This window comes from Nerophis lumbriciformis, linkage group LG02 (assembly GCF_033978685.3).
Source record: "Nerophis lumbriciformis linkage group LG02, RoL_Nlum_v2.1, whole genome shotgun sequence".
In the NCBI taxonomy this organism is placed as follows: Eukaryota; Metazoa; Chordata; class Actinopteri; order Syngnathiformes; family Syngnathidae; genus Nerophis; species Nerophis lumbriciformis.
The window spans coordinates 35641770-35658504 of record NC_084549.2 but is presented as its reverse complement, the minus strand read 5'-3'; the positions used below and the strand labels follow the sequence as shown (position 1 = coordinate 35658504).

At 42.3% G+C, this 16735-nt stretch overlaps 1 protein-coding gene across 1 annotated transcript in view; it reads left to right on the top strand.

Moving 5' to 3' along the window:
* The window catches only part of vwc2 (von Willebrand factor C domain containing 2), a 134915-nt gene extending 119218 nt beyond the window's left edge, over nucleotides 1-15697 (top strand). Inside the window, exon 4 of the mRNA XM_061961703.1 lies at nucleotides 14818-15697. Within this exon, the coding sequence (XP_061817687.1) occupies nucleotides 14818-14969 (152 nt within the window). The 3' untranslated portion in view covers nucleotides 14970-15697. The remainder of the gene's footprint in view (nucleotides 1-14817) is intronic.
* Nucleotides 15698-16735: the final 1038 nt, after the last annotated feature.

The following is a 16735-nucleotide window of genomic DNA, read 5'->3' as shown; positions in this document are numbered from 1 at the left end:
ACACGGAGGAATTAGCGATGTAAAAGACCACGTTGGGACAAAAAAACACAAGTCTAATGCCGTTGCTAGCGATACAAGTGGAAAACTTTCAACGTTTTTCGTCGCCCAAACAGATTCTTTGGATGTGATAAATGCCGAAGTTTTATTTACGGAGGCAATAATTGAGCATGGACTTCCAATCGCACTGGTCAAAGTCACTGTGACTGATAGAAAAGTGATGGTTTTAGCAACATTTTAACCTGTCTGAATGCTAATAATCATTTTGCGTCGGCCTGAACCCCCCACCAGGACTTTGTCCTGGACCTACCGGGGCCTGTGGCCCCTGGACCCTGGCTACTAGGTTTTTCTGATTTCAAAAGTTGGCAGGTATGTGATTACATGTAGAAATACTGTAACTGTGTAAACTTGATGTTTGTACAATCAAGGGTTTGTAAATCATGGTTACACTGTCTTGTTTGAAATAAAATAAACAGTCTTTCCGTCTGTTGGTGACGTCAGCACAGGCTAAATGTGGGCAGTCCAAAATGTAGCTGAAACTCAGTCTGCCATCAGAAAAAGAGCTTAAATATATCTCTATTTTAGGGTACGTTTTATCTGGAGACATTGTTTTTAGGTCCAGAACTGTGAAATAAGTGCCCAAGTTTACAGTATTAGAAAGACCCTTTAAGTTTAATTCCTATAGTATTGTCCCTTGAGAAGATATAATAAAAAGGTTGCTGAAATGTGAGCGTTGTACTCAATTTTGTAAGCATGAAAACAGTACTGCACTGCTATTTATTTTTCTGTGTGTTTTTTTCATCAACGTTATTACTGCAGTTCTGTAAAGTAATATACACATGACACAATGACAGGACAGGCTACAATATTTGGGAACTGTAGCAGACAACTTTATGAGCTTATGATTAGTGTGGTAGCCGTTTTTTGTGTTATTCATATTTCTGTAGTCCTGCATATATTAAGTTAAATTAATTATTTGTTGTTTGATGAATGCTTGGGCCTACTGCGCTGCTGCACTTTGGTGGTGGCCATTGTGGTGATGATTGATGAATATGTGGGCCTACTGTGCTACTGCACTTTTGTGTTGGTCATTATGGTTTTGGTAGCCATTTTTGTGTTATTTATATTTCTCTAGTACTACATATATTATTAAGTTGAATTATTTGTTTCGTGAATTGTCATGAAAATATGTTTGATGTATTGCAAGTTAATTTATTGAATTAGAAAGTGTCATTTACATTGTTTGTCATTTACAGCACCTGTAAGGAGAGCATATAGGGGCGCACAGTTGAAATTAATTGGACAAAAAATGTCGGGTTGAGAGACTGGTGGTAAAAACTGATTTTGACCACTTCTTACGCAGCACTTGAGCCTTAGTTTTGTTTATAGTTTGTATGCAGTTAAAGTTGTTTGTGTTCACCTTGGATGGACTGTTGGAAATAAGACCTTTCTGCAAGTAAAGCAATTTTTTGAGAAACTTAAGTTGGAGTCGGAAGTGCGTATGAAAGTGCACCACCTGTCCTGGCTCAGCCCACGGCCTTTCTGTTTAGAACCTGGTAAATCTTGGAAAGGCCGATACAATCAGATCAGCAGAGTGTGACAAAAGTACTTGTTCACAGCACAATGCTTCACATGGAACAGAACAGTTGGCTGACAAATTTGACTTATGGCCAACTATTAATGCTACTTGTGTAAAGAATAAGACAATCTATGTAGGTCTTGACCGTTCATGTCAAGGTACTCGTATGACCTGGAGAGGTGTGACTTTAACATGTGATCTGCCACTACAAATTAATGGAATTAAAACCTTTGTTTGTTGAAATCACTGTGATTGACTACACGCTGTAGTTCCCTCATGAACATGAGACAGGTAAGCTATACTGATATTATACATTTTTCCATAAAGGCTGATCTGCTTTGAAGCAAAGCTGCTCGTCATTGTTCCAAATGTTACCCACAACTTGCTCATTCTATGTGACATTTTAGTTCTAGACGTACTGGTAACACAAAGCACATTTTCAGTACTTCACTGAGCAATAAGGAATCAACTTCAAAGTCTGGGAAGGTGATTTAACAAAAAACAACATCAAACAACGTTGGAGCAACACATTTATTTTTGTGAAAAATTGGCTTTTCTTTTCTGCAAACTTGATCTAACAGTGCCTGCATTGGGAGTAAAGGAACTTCACTTCTTTCATCGTCTCAGATATGAGAATTTTGTTAGCGGGAATCCATTGTTTGATAATTACAATGTATTTTCATGTTTACAAGCAAAATGACACACCTTCAACCCACACTGCTGTGCATCTTTGGGAGATGATAAGTACATTATTTCTCAAGATTTAGCTAATGTTTTTTTAATTTTTGCTGTTAAGTAGATATCCAAGGTTTAAGTGTGTAAGTGTAAACACAATTATGGATCCCTCGTGTAAGGCTAGATGGATAAAGCTTCTTTATATACAACAGAAGGGGCTAATTTGTGGTGTCAAGAGCTTGCTAATGGCTGTCCAATGCTACAGCATGAGCAAACCTTAATCATTTGGATGATTCATGGCAGTTTGAATGTGAAAATGTCACAGTGGAAATTCCACCTTTTAAGCGAGCCTCGTGAAAACTAATGCATTCCATAAATGCCGCAAGACCCCCATTGAATCTGCCTTAGTGTGTGAGCAATTCAGGGACAAAAGACCTCGGTAGCACGGCAAACAATGGCGGCAGTTTGTTCCTGCAGACGAGCGAGCTAAACCCCCTGGATGTCTTGGCTCACACCGTCCCTTATGCCACCGAAGATGATCAAGAGAAGAATATCGACCCTAGCTTCCCTGGCCTGCTGACATCAACTCCAAAACTGGACAGATCAGCTTTCAGGAAAAGAGAGCAGATGAGGGTATGTCTACAGAATATATTAATTGATGAAAATTGGGCTGTCTGCACTCTCAAAGTGCATGTTGTTGCCAAATGTATTTCATATGCTGTAAACCTAGTTCATAGTTGTTAGTTTCCTTTAATGCCAAACAAACACATACCAATCGTTGGTTAGAAGGCGATCGCCGAATTCGTCCTCGCTTTCTCCCGTGTCGCTGGCTGTCGTGTCATTTTCGTCGGTTTCGCTTGCATACGGTTCAAACCGATATGGCTCAATAGCTTCAGTTTCTTCTTCAATTTCGTTTTCGCTACCTGCCTCCACACTACAACCATCCGTTTCAATACATGCGTAATCTGTTGAATCGCTTAAGCCGCTGAAATCCGAGTCTGAATCCGAGCTAATGTCGCTATAGCTTGCTGTTCTATCCGCCATGTTTGTTTGTGTTGGCATCACTATGTGACGTCACAGGAAAATGGACGGGTGTATATAATGGTGGTTGAAATCAGGCACTTTGAAGCTTTTTTTAGGGATATTGCGTGATGGGTAAAATTTTGAAAAAAACTTCGAAAAATAAAATAAGCCACTGGGAACTGATTTTTAACGGTTTTAACCCTTCTGAAATTGTGATAATGTTCCCCTTTAAACATATTTTTACTGCCCTTTTTAATTTAAACAAACAATGTGAAGAAGGCTTTTATTTCAAAATGAAACAAAACAAAAAAAAATACATCAGTAATAATAATGACCCAAAACAAAGGGCTAACAAAAATTGCATATTCCTTTGTAGAATGCAGCTGGGATAGGCTCCAGCCACCCCTGTATTACTGAGAGGGACGAGCGGTAGAAAATGGACGGATGGATGAAGGGCAATCATAAATGTATGTAAGAGGTGGATGGACCTGTGGTCGCTGTTAAGACTTGCTTTTAGGTTTGTATGTACTTTGGTACTTGTACTTCATCTTGTGACTTTTTGTCGGTGCTTGGCTTGTGTGGCGGTCGGGCTCTGTGAGCAACTATAACTCTATTTGGATAGTTAGCTTCCCGTCGCGGGCGAGCGATTGTTGTTGTTAAAGGTGAGTGAGAGTGTTGTTAGAGCTGAAGCTGGTCGAAGAGTTGCTACAGTCAGCCTCAACGTGACACTGCGGATCAATGATTTGTTTGGCTGTGCACAGTGTTAGATGTGTGAGGAGTTTTCGTGAGATTAAAACGTATGTTTTGACAAAATAATAGAATGATAAGTGACACAATATGTTACTGCATACGTCAGCAGCTAAATTAGGAGCCCTTGTTTGCTTACTTACTACTAAAAGACAAGTTGTCTCGTATGTTCACTATTTTATTTAAGGACTAAATTGCAATAAGAAACATATGGTTAATGTACCGTAAGATTTTTTGTTAAAATAAAGCCAATAATGCAATTTTTTTGTGGTCCTCTTTATTTAGCAATGTACTGAAAAGTATCAAAATAATTTTGGTACAAGTACCAAAATTTTGGTATCGGGACAACACTAGTTCAAAGTAAGATGTACACTCCTGAAGATGATCTTAAAATCGGATTGACAATATTCCTACTGTCTTGTATACCGCATACAGTGTTGCTGCTACTGGAACCTGAGGGCACGCACCCAGGTGATCAATAAAGTTATATCTAATCTAATGATTGTTCACACTTTTAACTTAACAGTGTGCCAGCTGCCCCTGTTAAGCATAGTTAACGTCAACTGTTCCCTAGTAAGCAAATGAATAAAGTAAAGTAATAACATTGAGATAATTATTATGTTTAAGCGTAAGGCTAAAATAAAATAGAGCGCCTCAGTCGAAGTGGGGGAAAAACGTAGGTGAGGTGAGGGGTTTCCAAAAATTCCATTGTTGTGTGCAAACAACACTTGTGCAGGGCTTGGCAACCTTTACTATCAGGTGGGTCGGTATAGCTCGGTTGGTAGAGTGGCCGTGCCAGCAGCTTGAGGGTTCCAGGTTCGATCCCCACTTCTGCCACCCAGTCACTGCTGTTGTGTCCTTGGGCAAGACACTTAACCACCTGCTCCGAGTGCCACCCACACTGGTTTAAATGTAACTTAGATATTGGGTTTCACTATGTAAAAGTGCTTTGAGTCCCTAGAGAAAAGCCATCCAGCCATCCATCCATTTTCTTCCGCTTATCCGAGGTCGGGTCGCGGGGGCAGCAGCCTAAGCAGAGAAGCCCAGACTTCCCTCTCCCCAGCCACTTTGTCTAGCTCCTCACGGGAGATCCCGAGGCGTTCCCAGGCCAGCCGGGAGACATAGTCTTCCCAACGTGTCCTGAGTCTTCCCCTTGGCCTCCTGCCGGTCGGACGTGCCACAAACACCTTCCTAGGGAGGCGTTCGGGTGGTATCCTGAACAGATGCCCGAACCACCTCATCTGGCTCCTCTCGATGTGGAGGAGCAGCGGCTTTACTCTGAGTTCCTCCCGGATGACAGAGCTTCTCACCCTATCTCTAAGGGAGAGACCCGCCACCCGGCGGAGGAAACTAATTTTGGCCGCTTGTACCTGTGATCTTGTCCTTTCGGTCATAACCCAAAGCTCATGGCCATAGGTGAGGATGGGAACGTAGATTGACCGTTAAATTGAGAGCTTTGCCTTCCGGCTCAGCTGCTTCTTCACTACAACGGATCGATACAGCGTCCGCATTACTGAAGACACCACACTGATCCGCCTGTCGATCTCACGATCCACTCTTCTCCCACTCGTGAGCAAGACTCCAAGGTACTTGAACTCCTCCACTTGGGGCAAGATCTCCTCCCCAACATGGAGATGGCACTCCACCCTTTCCCGGGCGAGAACAATGGACTCGGACTTAGAGGTGCTGATTCTCATCCCAGTCGCTTCACACTCGGCTGAGAACCGATCCAGTGAGAGCTGAAGATCCTGGCCAGTTGAAGCCATCAGGACTACATAATCTGCAAAAAGCAGAGACCTGATCCACCAAACCGGATCCCCTCAACGCCCTGACTGCGCCTAGACATTCTGTCCATAAAAGTTATGAACAGAATCGGTGACAAAGGGCAGCCTTGGCGGAGTCCAACCCTCACTGGAAACGTGTCCGACTTACTGCCGGCAATGCAGACCAAGCTCTGACACTGATCATACAGGGAGCGGACCGCCACAATCAGACAGTTTGATACGCCATACTCTCTGAGCACTCCCCACAGGACTTCCCGGGGGACACGGTCGAATGCCTTCTCCAAGTCCACAAAGCACATGTAGACTGGTTGGGCAAACTCCCATGCACCCTCAAGGACCCTGCTGAGAGTATCGAGCTGGTCTACCGTTCCATGACCAGGACGAAAACTACACTGTTCCCCCTGGATCCGAGGTTGGACTATCCGGCGTAGCCTCCTCTCCAGTACACCTGAATAGACCTTACCGGGAAGGCTGAGGAGTGTGATCCCACGATAGTTGGAACACACCCTCCGGTTCCCCTTCTTAAAGGTCTACCAATCCAGAGGTACCGCCCTCGATGTCCACGCGATGTTGCAGAGTCTTGTCAACCAAGACAGCCCCACAGCATCCAGAGCCTGAAGGAACTCCGGGTGGCCTTGCCACCGAGGAGCTTTTTAGCTACCTCGGCAACCTCAGCCCCAGAAATAGGAGAGCCCACCACAGATTCTCCAGGAACTGCTTCCTCATAGGAAGATGTGTTGGTGGGATTGAGGAAGTCTTCGAAGTATTCCCTCCACCGATCCACAACAGCCGCAGTAGAGGTCAGCAGCACACCATCCGCACCTTACACGGTGTTGACAGTGCACTGCTTCCCCCCCTGAGGCGGCGGATGGTGGACCAGAATCGCTTCGAAGCCGTCCGGAAGTCGTTTTCCATGGCTTCCCCAAACTCCTCCCATGTCCAAGTTTTTGCCTCCGCGACCGCTGAAGCCGCACTTCGCTTGGCCTGTCGGTACCTGTCCGCTGCCTCTGGAGTCCCATGAGTCAAAAGGACCCGATAGGACTCTTTCTTCAGCTTGACGGCATCCCTCACTGCTGGTGTCCACCAGCGGGTTCTCGGATTACCGCCACGAAAGGGACCAACCACCTTGCAGCTACAGCTCCAATCAGCCGCCTCGACAAAAGAGGCACAGAACATGGTCCATTCGGACTCAATATCCAGTGCATCCCTTGTGACATGTTCAAAGTTCTTTCGGAGGTGGGAATTGAAACTCTCTCTGACAGGAGACTCTGCTGGATGTTCCCAGCAGACCCTCACAATGCGTTTGGGTCTACCAGGTCTGTCCGGCATCCTCCCCCACCATCGGAGCCAGCTCACCACCAGGTGGTGATCAGTAGAAAGCTCTGCCCCTCTCTTCAACCGAGTGTCCAATGACACAACTACCAAGTCATTCATGGAACTGCGGCCGAGAGTGTCCTGGTGTCAAGTGCACATATGGACACCCTTATGTTTGAACATTGTGTTTGTTATGGACAATCCGTGACGAGCACAAAAGTCCAATAACAAAGCACCACTTGGGTTCAGATCCGGGCGGCCATTGTTCCCAATCACGCCTCTCCAGGTTTCCCTGTCGTTGCCAACATGAGCGTTGAAGTCCCCCAGCAGAACAAGGGAATCACCCGATGGAGCACTCTCCAGTACTCCCTCAAGGGAATCCAAAAAGAGTGGATACTCTGAGCTGCTGTTTGGTGTGTAAGCACAAACAACAGTCAGGACCTGTCCCCCCACCTGAAAGCGGAGGGAAGCTACACTCTCGTCTACTGGGTTAGGGTCCAATGTGCAGGCTTTGAGCTGGGGAGCAACAAGAATTGCCACCCCAACCCATCGCCTCTCATTGCCTGCAACACCAAAGTGGAAAAGAGTCCAGCAAATGGGGCGTTTCCAGTTTTTTTTAAAGGTAACCCATGTACTGCATGTAATGCATTCAAATTGGTGTTACAAAATCATAAGTGTGTCCGACCCTGCTCTTCTTAAGATAAGTATAATAAGTCTCTCCTTTGCCATATTTATACAAATATTGTCTTTTTCATGTGTTCATGTCCAATCATCTCTTGCTCTGTCGATTTGATTGAATCATGTGACTCGCCAGGCTGCCTGTTACGAGCCTCGCCCGGCGTTGGCATTGTTACGCTGATGTTTATTGAGTCTGCCGAAGCGAGCAGTCCGGCAGCTGTGTCGCTATGGCTGAGAGGAGAGGAGTTTTTTTTTTAATGAAATATATAAATATGGGAACAGGAAAACGCCGGGAAATGAGGGAAAAACACAGGAGTTCAACAAGAAAAACACAAGATTTGATAAGAATGGTGGAATGACGTATGTGACATGTGTAGGTCTCCTTTAAAATAAATTAGTAATTTTCAGAAAATGCTGGCGCTTTTTTGGAAAATGTCTTCCAATGTTAAATTTTTGTTGTTTGCGCATACCGTATTTCCTTGAATTTCCGCCGGGTATATAGTGTGCGCATGGCTCGATTTACCGCAGCGTCAAACGCGTTTCGCAAAATAATTAGCGCATGCCTAGAATTACCGCCGGGTAAGTCACGTACCTACTACGTTTTTAGCGTTACCCGGCAGTTCGCGGTATTGCAAATATTCGTTCAGCGTATTTTTTGCACTAGTATTCAGTACAAAACGAGTGACACGTCACGAGTGACCCGTCACGAATGACCCGTCACGAGTGACCCGTCACCTTTCAAGGCATGATTTTCAAAATGGAGGAGGCTAATTTCAATAATTAAAAATCGCATAAAGGTAAAGTACCATCATTTATATAGTAAATTTTGCGTACGGGGGTTGGGGTCAAAATCCTGGGGAAAAATGCGTACGTAATTGTTGAATGACCCCTTGTAAAAATAAAGAGTGTCACGTTATAATTGCCTTTTCAGACCCAAACAAAAAGAACTCCCGGGATGATTCATTGTGCTTTAAATTTTATTGCGGCATTAAGCGATGTCATGATTATCCTTACATCACACTCAAATTCATAAGCGCATGCCTAAATTTACCGCATGCCTTTGGTAAGCGCCGGGGTGAGAAGAGCTTTTAAATTAATTACCGCCGGTGCGCTAATTCAAGGAAATACGGTAATCCAGCGTCGTTGAGAGTAAAGGCAAAGCAATCTGTCAATGTAAGTGATGTCAGCTAGTGTGGCTTTGCTGTACGTCGTGTAGAGAGGGGCACCGTTCACATTTAAACTGATACAGTACCAGTTCCCGGTCACAAGGAATCGATACCGCTGCTCAACAGTACCTATTTTCAGTACTTTTGTGTTTATAAAAACTAATTGATAATTTTGATAATAAAATATAATTTTTTATTGCACCATTTAAAAATGAGCGGATTATGATTATTGGGACGGGCATGGCTTGGTTGATAGATAACCTGAGGGTTCCTGATTCAATCCCCAGCTTCCGCCATCCTTGAGCAAGACCCTACACCCTTGCTCCTGATGGGTCGTGGTTAGGGCCTTACATGGCAGCTCCTGCCATCAGTGTGTGAATGTGGAAATAGTGTCAAAGCTCTTCGAGTACCTTGAAGGTAGAAAAGCGCTATACAAGTGTAACCCATTTAGTTTTCCAGTTGTTATATCTTCATTTATTGTGACATTTGTCTCATCTTCAGGTATGACATTAAGTTGCAATTACAGTTGGCTAGTCAGTTCAGTCTTTGCTGAATTTAATCTTTCGTTGTGCCCTAAAAAGTGTCAATGATGTAAGTACCATTACGCATCAGCTGTTTGAATGTAACGTGTATCTTAGCTGTAGTTTTAACACATTTGGAGTTGTTGAAATCGCCATGTACAATTGCTAATGCATGTCAGTAGCAAAGCCAGTGTATATAAGCATCAAGCGAGCACATTTTTGTAAAAGTTGAGCCTTACTTTACTTATGTTGGAAAGTTGTTTGAGTAAATTTCTTTGTTATCATTGAACAATCCAACATCATCTAGAGGTAGTTTGTCTGAGTCCGCTCTCAGTGCTGCTGGAGGGGCCCAAGGGCCATGGTCGAGTCGGCAACCGGGCGTGACATCACACACAACCCAGGTACCGTAGCATGGCACCGTTGGATTTTACATGAATGGGTGCCCAGTAAGACCGGCGGGATGTGGTCAATGCCAAAAAAAAAGTACCGAATTCAGTACCCATCCCTAACATTGTGTAAACTTCACTTCCCGACATCTTAAGAGTTGAACTGGACTGTTACATGTAAAATCAAACTCTATTTTCTTCTGAGATTTTTCTTTTGTTGGGTGTATTCATGGTTAGCTTACCGCTAATTTCCAAGAAGCCAATGTATCTCTCGTATGTCAGTCACCGCACACAGTCAAACATGGGCTTCACCTTCCTTTCTTTTACTTTCCTTAGAAGTTATTCAACTCTTTTCAAACATACACATTAACCCCCACTAGAGTGTTGAAAAAACCATGCAAAGGGAGCCACAACAAAGAGCCGCAGGTTGCAGACCACTCCTTTCCTGATAAAGGCATTATAGGTAGGCCTCGGTCGATAACAAATTTTGCTCGACGCGGTAGAAAATGGATGGATGGATGGATGAATGTCTCACTAAATATAGCAAATGAATGATATCATTGTCAGCCTTATTTTGAGACCAAATGAAGTATTAATGTAATTATAGTATATATTACTAATAATGTAGCTATAAAGTAACCTTTTAAAACACAATGAACGTTTAATCCTCATTAGTATTTTTTACAATTGTAATTGGAAGGTCAATAACCTATTTCAGGGGTAGGGAACCTATGGCTCTAGGGCCAGATGTGGCTCTTTTGATGACCGCATCTGGCTCTCAGATCAATCTTAGCTGACACTGCTTAACACGATAAGTAACGAATAATTCCGCTGGTAATCACAGGGTTAAAAATAACCACGTATCAACCAGACTACAAAGCCATCAGCAAAACCATGCAGCACCAGAAGTCGCATTAATGGTAAGATAAGAGACTTAATATACTCTAAAAATGTTGGTCTTACTTAAAAATGCACGCATTTAGTTGTATTCATTGTTAAAAAATATTATACGGCTCTCACTTTTTAAAATATTTGGCTTTCATGGCTCTCTCAGCCAAAAAGGTTCCCGACCCCTGACCTATTTCATAAAATTTTAAATTTGATAAGCTTTTTTTAAAAAAACTAACAATACAAATAGAATGGACTCTCAATCTATGTTAGTAAAAAATGCACTTCAATAAATATTGTACAACTTGAAGGCCAGTTTTTTCCCCAGTTGGAAACATTTGTTAGTTTTGTGGTCTTTTTTTTGTTACCATCACTTTTAAACAAATTTGGCATGCTTGATTGTTGATGAGCTCATCTCTCTTATTCGATTTGAAACTGAAATATACCCACACAGGCACGTTTGGCTTTGCAATCATCTTTTTCCCCCCTATTTTTTGTTACTTTGCCGTGCTTCTCACTAGATCACTAGCGCGCCGCGACTAGCGAGGCTCTGTCCGTGCACGCTGCGTTGGTAACTTTGCGATCCCGCCTCCGCCCACAGAGGTAAAGATTGTGGTGGACTGACAAAAGTGTTCACTCCGTTAATTTGATTCTGCTATTGAAAATGCACACAGGTGCTGAGAGCGATGTACTGAGTGAACCTTCTTGCACCCCGTTTGAAGAAAACAAACGCACATGAACTCAATGACTTTGCCGTCATCGAGTTTATTTTTATTTATCGCAGTTGGTCGTTCAGCATGTCAGGAACATTATATTAAAACCACTTACGTAGGAACACTTAAGTACAGTACAAACCAGGAACGCACAAAGAATTAGGTTAGCTGTCGGGCAGAAACAGGTCAAAAGAGAAAGGACACGGTGGAACACTGACAGTTTGTTGACAAAGGAGAAGGGTAGGGCTTATCAAATACACAGGAGAGAGAAATGACAAGGCTCAAGGTAAGAAGATTAAAAGGAAATATAAAAAAAGAGATTGCACAAAGGTGTGAACATTAGTTGAATCAATGAGTGAAAAGATCAGAACAAAAAGTAATGGAAATGTAGATCAACTGTGTAGAGTCTATTTTGTTGAAATAATTGTTTATCCATCCATCCATCCATTTTCTACCGCTTGTCCCTTTTGAGGTCGCGGGGGGTGCTGGTGCCTATCTCAGCTGCATTCGGGCGGAAGGCGAGGTACACCCTGGACAAATTTAGGATCCCCACTAGCTGACGCATCAGCGGGAGGCTCGTCTTCCTGGGGTCCTCATTAGAATATCAAGATACAATAACAATACATACATTATCATAATGCAATACCTGTATAGATACACAACAATAAAATATACAGTTAGAACCAAGCAAAGGCAAAAACAATGAATGAAAACAGCATCTCAACGCAGATAAATCTTTAGAAGTCTTTTAAACCCTACCTTACTAGGGGTATTTCTTATACGCAAAGGAAGAGTATTCCACAAAGTAATACTATACAGTACAGTGACTTTCATGGCATAGGTTCTTGGGCGTGGCAATGCGAGTAGTCCTTGAGATGAGGTTCTGGTGCCGTACCTATGAATGTCAGAACTATAACCAATGTGACTAGCAATATCTAAAGGACAATGGGTAAAAATACAATTTCTTATGAATAACAATAAACCTGTTGATAACTTTCGCCCATTTAAGGCTCTCATGCATATGGTCAACACTAACTCTGTAACTACAACCAAGAGCAAGTCGAGCTGCTCTGTTCCGGATAATTTGTAATTTTTGTAACTCACACTTAGGTGCAGAGGACCAAATTACGCTGCAATAGTCAAGATGACACAACACTACAGATGTCCGATAATGGCTTTTTTGCCGATATTTGATATTCCGATATTGTCCAACTCTTAATTACCGATTGCGATATCAACCGATACCGATATATACAGTCGTGGAATTAACACATTATTATGCCTAATTTTGTTGTGATGCCACGCTGGATGTATTAAACAATGTAACAAGGTTTTCCAAAATAAATCAACTCAAGTTATGGAAAAAAAAATGCCAACATGGCACTGCCATATTTATTATTGAAGTCACAAAGTTTTAACATGCCTCAAAACAGCAGCTTGGAATTTGGGACATGCTCTCCCTGAGAGAGCATGAGGAAGTTGAGGTGGGCGGCGTTGGGGGTGCGGGGTGGGGTGGGGGGCTCGGGGGTAGGGGGGAGCGGGGATTGTATATTGTAGTGTCCCGGAAGAGTTAGTGCTGCAAGGGGTTCTGGGTATTTGTTCTGTTGTGTTTATGTTGTGTTACGGTGAGGATGTTCTCCCGAAATGTGTTTGTCATTCTTGTTTGGTGTGGGTTCACAGTGTGGCGCATATTTGTAACCGTGTTAAAGTTGTTTATACGACCACCCTCAGTGTGACCTGTATGGCTGTTGATCAAGTATGCCTTGCATTCACATGTGTGTGTGAAAAGCCGTAGGTATTATGTGATTGGGGCGGCACGCAAAGGCAGTGCCTTTAAGGTTTATTGGCGTTTTGCACTTCTCCCTACGTCCGTGTACCACTTCGTACAGCGGCGTTTTAAAAAGTCATACATTTTACTTTTTTAAACCGATACCGATAATTTCCGATATTACATTTTAAAGCATTTATCGGCTGATGATATCGGCAGCCCGATAATATCGGCAGCCCGATATTATCCGACATTTCTACACAACACCAAAGTTTGTACTACCTGTCTGCATAGGCCAGGTGGTAGATAAGTAGTACACTTTCTGACAGTAGCAATACTTCTGCTCATTTTTGTAACAACTTGATTAATGTGATCAGACCAGGAGAGAGTGTTACCAAGACTTAAGCCCTAAAGTTTCACCTTGCTAACCTGATTGATTGTTTGCCCAGCAATCTGTAAGTTTAATAAAGGGTTTGTAGCTATACTGCGTTTCGAACCAAAGACTATACTGGTGGTTTTAGTCGTATTTAAAACCAGTCTATTGCTATTCACCCATTCAAACACTGCATTGAAGTCCTTGGAAAGGACAGAGTTAAGTTCACTTATGGTAGAAGCAGAATGATATAATGTAGAATCATCAGCATACAATACCATTTTGGATTTTTCAGTCACTAGAGCAGTGGTTCTTAACCTGGGTTCGATCGAACCCTAGGGGTTCGGTGAGTCGGCCTCAGGGGTTCGGCGGAGCCTCCGCCACGGAGGTAAAGACACATCCGACTTATCGTGTAAATAAAAACTTCTCCCTATCGGCGTATTATGGATACCCCCAAACAATGTTCCCTCTAATTTTCCATCTGATTTGCAGGTTTTTTGATTGATTGATTGAAACTTTTACTAGCAGATTGCAAAGGAAGAGAATACATTATATGAAACAGTACAGTTTACACAGTACAGTACATATTCCGTACAATTGACCACTAAATGGTAACAAACTCTTTCAACTTGTTTAAGTCGGGGTCCACGTTAATCAATTCATGTGAATGTGTGTAAGGTGTGTAATTTGTTATGAGTTCATGCACTGTGTTGGTTTTGTTCTTTGAACAATGTGATGTTCATGCACGGTTCATTTTGTGCACCAGTAAAAAAACAACTTTGTCTTGAATTTGAAAAAAAAAAAACATTTTATTTTTAACTAAAGAAGGGTTCGGTGAATGCACATATGAAACTGGTGGGGTTCGGTACCTCCAACAAGGTTAAGAACCACTGCACTAGAGGGCAATCGTTTGTAAAAATGGAAAATAAAAGTGGTCCAAGCAGCTGCCTTGCGGGACCCCACATATTAGACTATTTCTATTGGACACCGTATCATTTAAATAAACACGTTGAGTTCTGTCAGCTAAATAGCTCTTTAACCAAGAAATAGCCAATTGAATATATACACAAAAAAAACCTTCAATACCAGACCTGGCTTTGGATGATCTGGTATAGTTTTTTTGTCCTGCCTCTTATTTGTCCCATGCGGATATATTCTCTGGCTCCCTGGCTGGTCTCATTTTCCACTCTTCTTGCTGCCAACAGGACCCAACTGCTTTGCTGACACAACTGTGATACCTGCCGGACGAGAGGTGAAGATCGACGAGTGCACAATCTGCTACTGCACATACGAGGAGGGCACCTGGCAGATCGAGCATCAGGCCACCTGCAGTAAGAACGAGTGTCAGCGTGGTTAGAGATTGGCACGGCGGGCAGAATGTTGGCATGCGACACCAGCACCGATCCACGTAAACACTTGGCCTTTCACCCAGACTTCCGGACATCAGGGTTCAGCCTGCAAGCTGCGACCGGCTCCAGCGTTTGGATTCTGTACTAAGCAAAGGCTTTTATGACGATTTATAATCCACACACAGAATCTCTATTTATCTATGTAGTGAATTGTTTAATAATACAGTATATACACTGTAGGGGCAGGCGTCATTATGCTGATCTAGCTGTAGTATTTTTATAGGCTCTGCATTTTAATGAACCACGACATGGACTGCAAAGAAACACAACAGAATGTACAGAAAACACCGGCTGTCTTTGGAGGCGGCCACCTTCACGTCTCCATAAGCCTGACAAATGCTCACACCGATTCCTTAACGATCGCAGTGCAGTGCCCCATGCAGCTGTAGAGCTTTGCTGTTCCGAGGCGATGGACTACGGAGCTGAAAGTGATATAAAAGATGGATTGACTGTTTATGACTTGTGCTGCGTTCTTTTGTCTGTTTCCAATGTGCTTTGATTTTAAAAGTGCTTTTTTTGTAACATGGTGCTGTGTGATCCTGTTTCAAATAAACGCCAGTCTGTGGCTCTGCGGGTGCCCGCGTCATACTTCCGATAGGTCTGCATGCAACCGGGTGCTTGTTTACCGACTCCCGCATGAATGCAATTGTTTGACGTAACATGGACATCAGAATAAAGGACAACAAATAAAGAAGAAAACCATATGGGGGAGCCCTGAATGTGACAAACATGAACCACTCATAAAAGTAAAAATGTTTTGTTTCAGCCTAAACATATATTTTTGGAAAATACTGAATGTAGTATGAAAATAATTTATTTTATTACTAGGTGACTACTAGGTGATGTTCTTGTTAAACGTGGTAATTAAAGAATGCATATCTAAAAGTGGCCCAAAAATATTGCAGCATACAGTATATTATATCTGTTGTCTATATTTTGTGAAAATGTCAATAAACCATTGGGCTCTAATTAAATACTTCAAAAATAATTTTAAATTGTAATCCTTGGGAATGACGTAGACCAGGGGTGTCAAATGTAAGGCCCGCGGGCCGGATCAGGCCCGCGAACAGGTTTTTTCGGCCCGCGGGATGAGTTTGCTAAGTATAAAAATGAGCCGAAATTTTTGAATGAAAGAAATTTCTGTTCTTAATGTTTGCACTAGATGTCGCAATAGCAATTATTTTGTATCTATGTAGATGATGCTACATATGTGAAAAAAGAAAAAAAAACACATGTTAGTGCACCAGTAGAGGAAAATGATCAAACTACATAAATAACATCCTGTAATTTGATTTGTATATTAATTTTTTTTATCTTGATAGATTGAAAATTAACACCAATGAGTTCACAAATGAACATTATCACATAATTTATTCAGAAAGTATAAATAACGACAAATAAAGGTAGAATATTATTAACCGCAACATGTAAGTGTAAAAAAAAAAACAACAACATTATGATTTGTACATTTTCAGAATGTGCTTGTTCTATTTTTAAACAAAGAAAACAATCTGAAGTTGTCTTTATTTTTAAGTTATCGTGCCGTGATTTTACCAGTCTGGCCCACTTGGGAGTAGATTTTTCTCCATGTGGCTCCTGATCTAAAATGAGTTTGACACCCCTGACGTACACCCTTGTGACCTTTTCAAAATGTGCAATTGTATTGTTTATTTTTCGATGCATTACATTATTATGTACCGTATACTGATAGGTC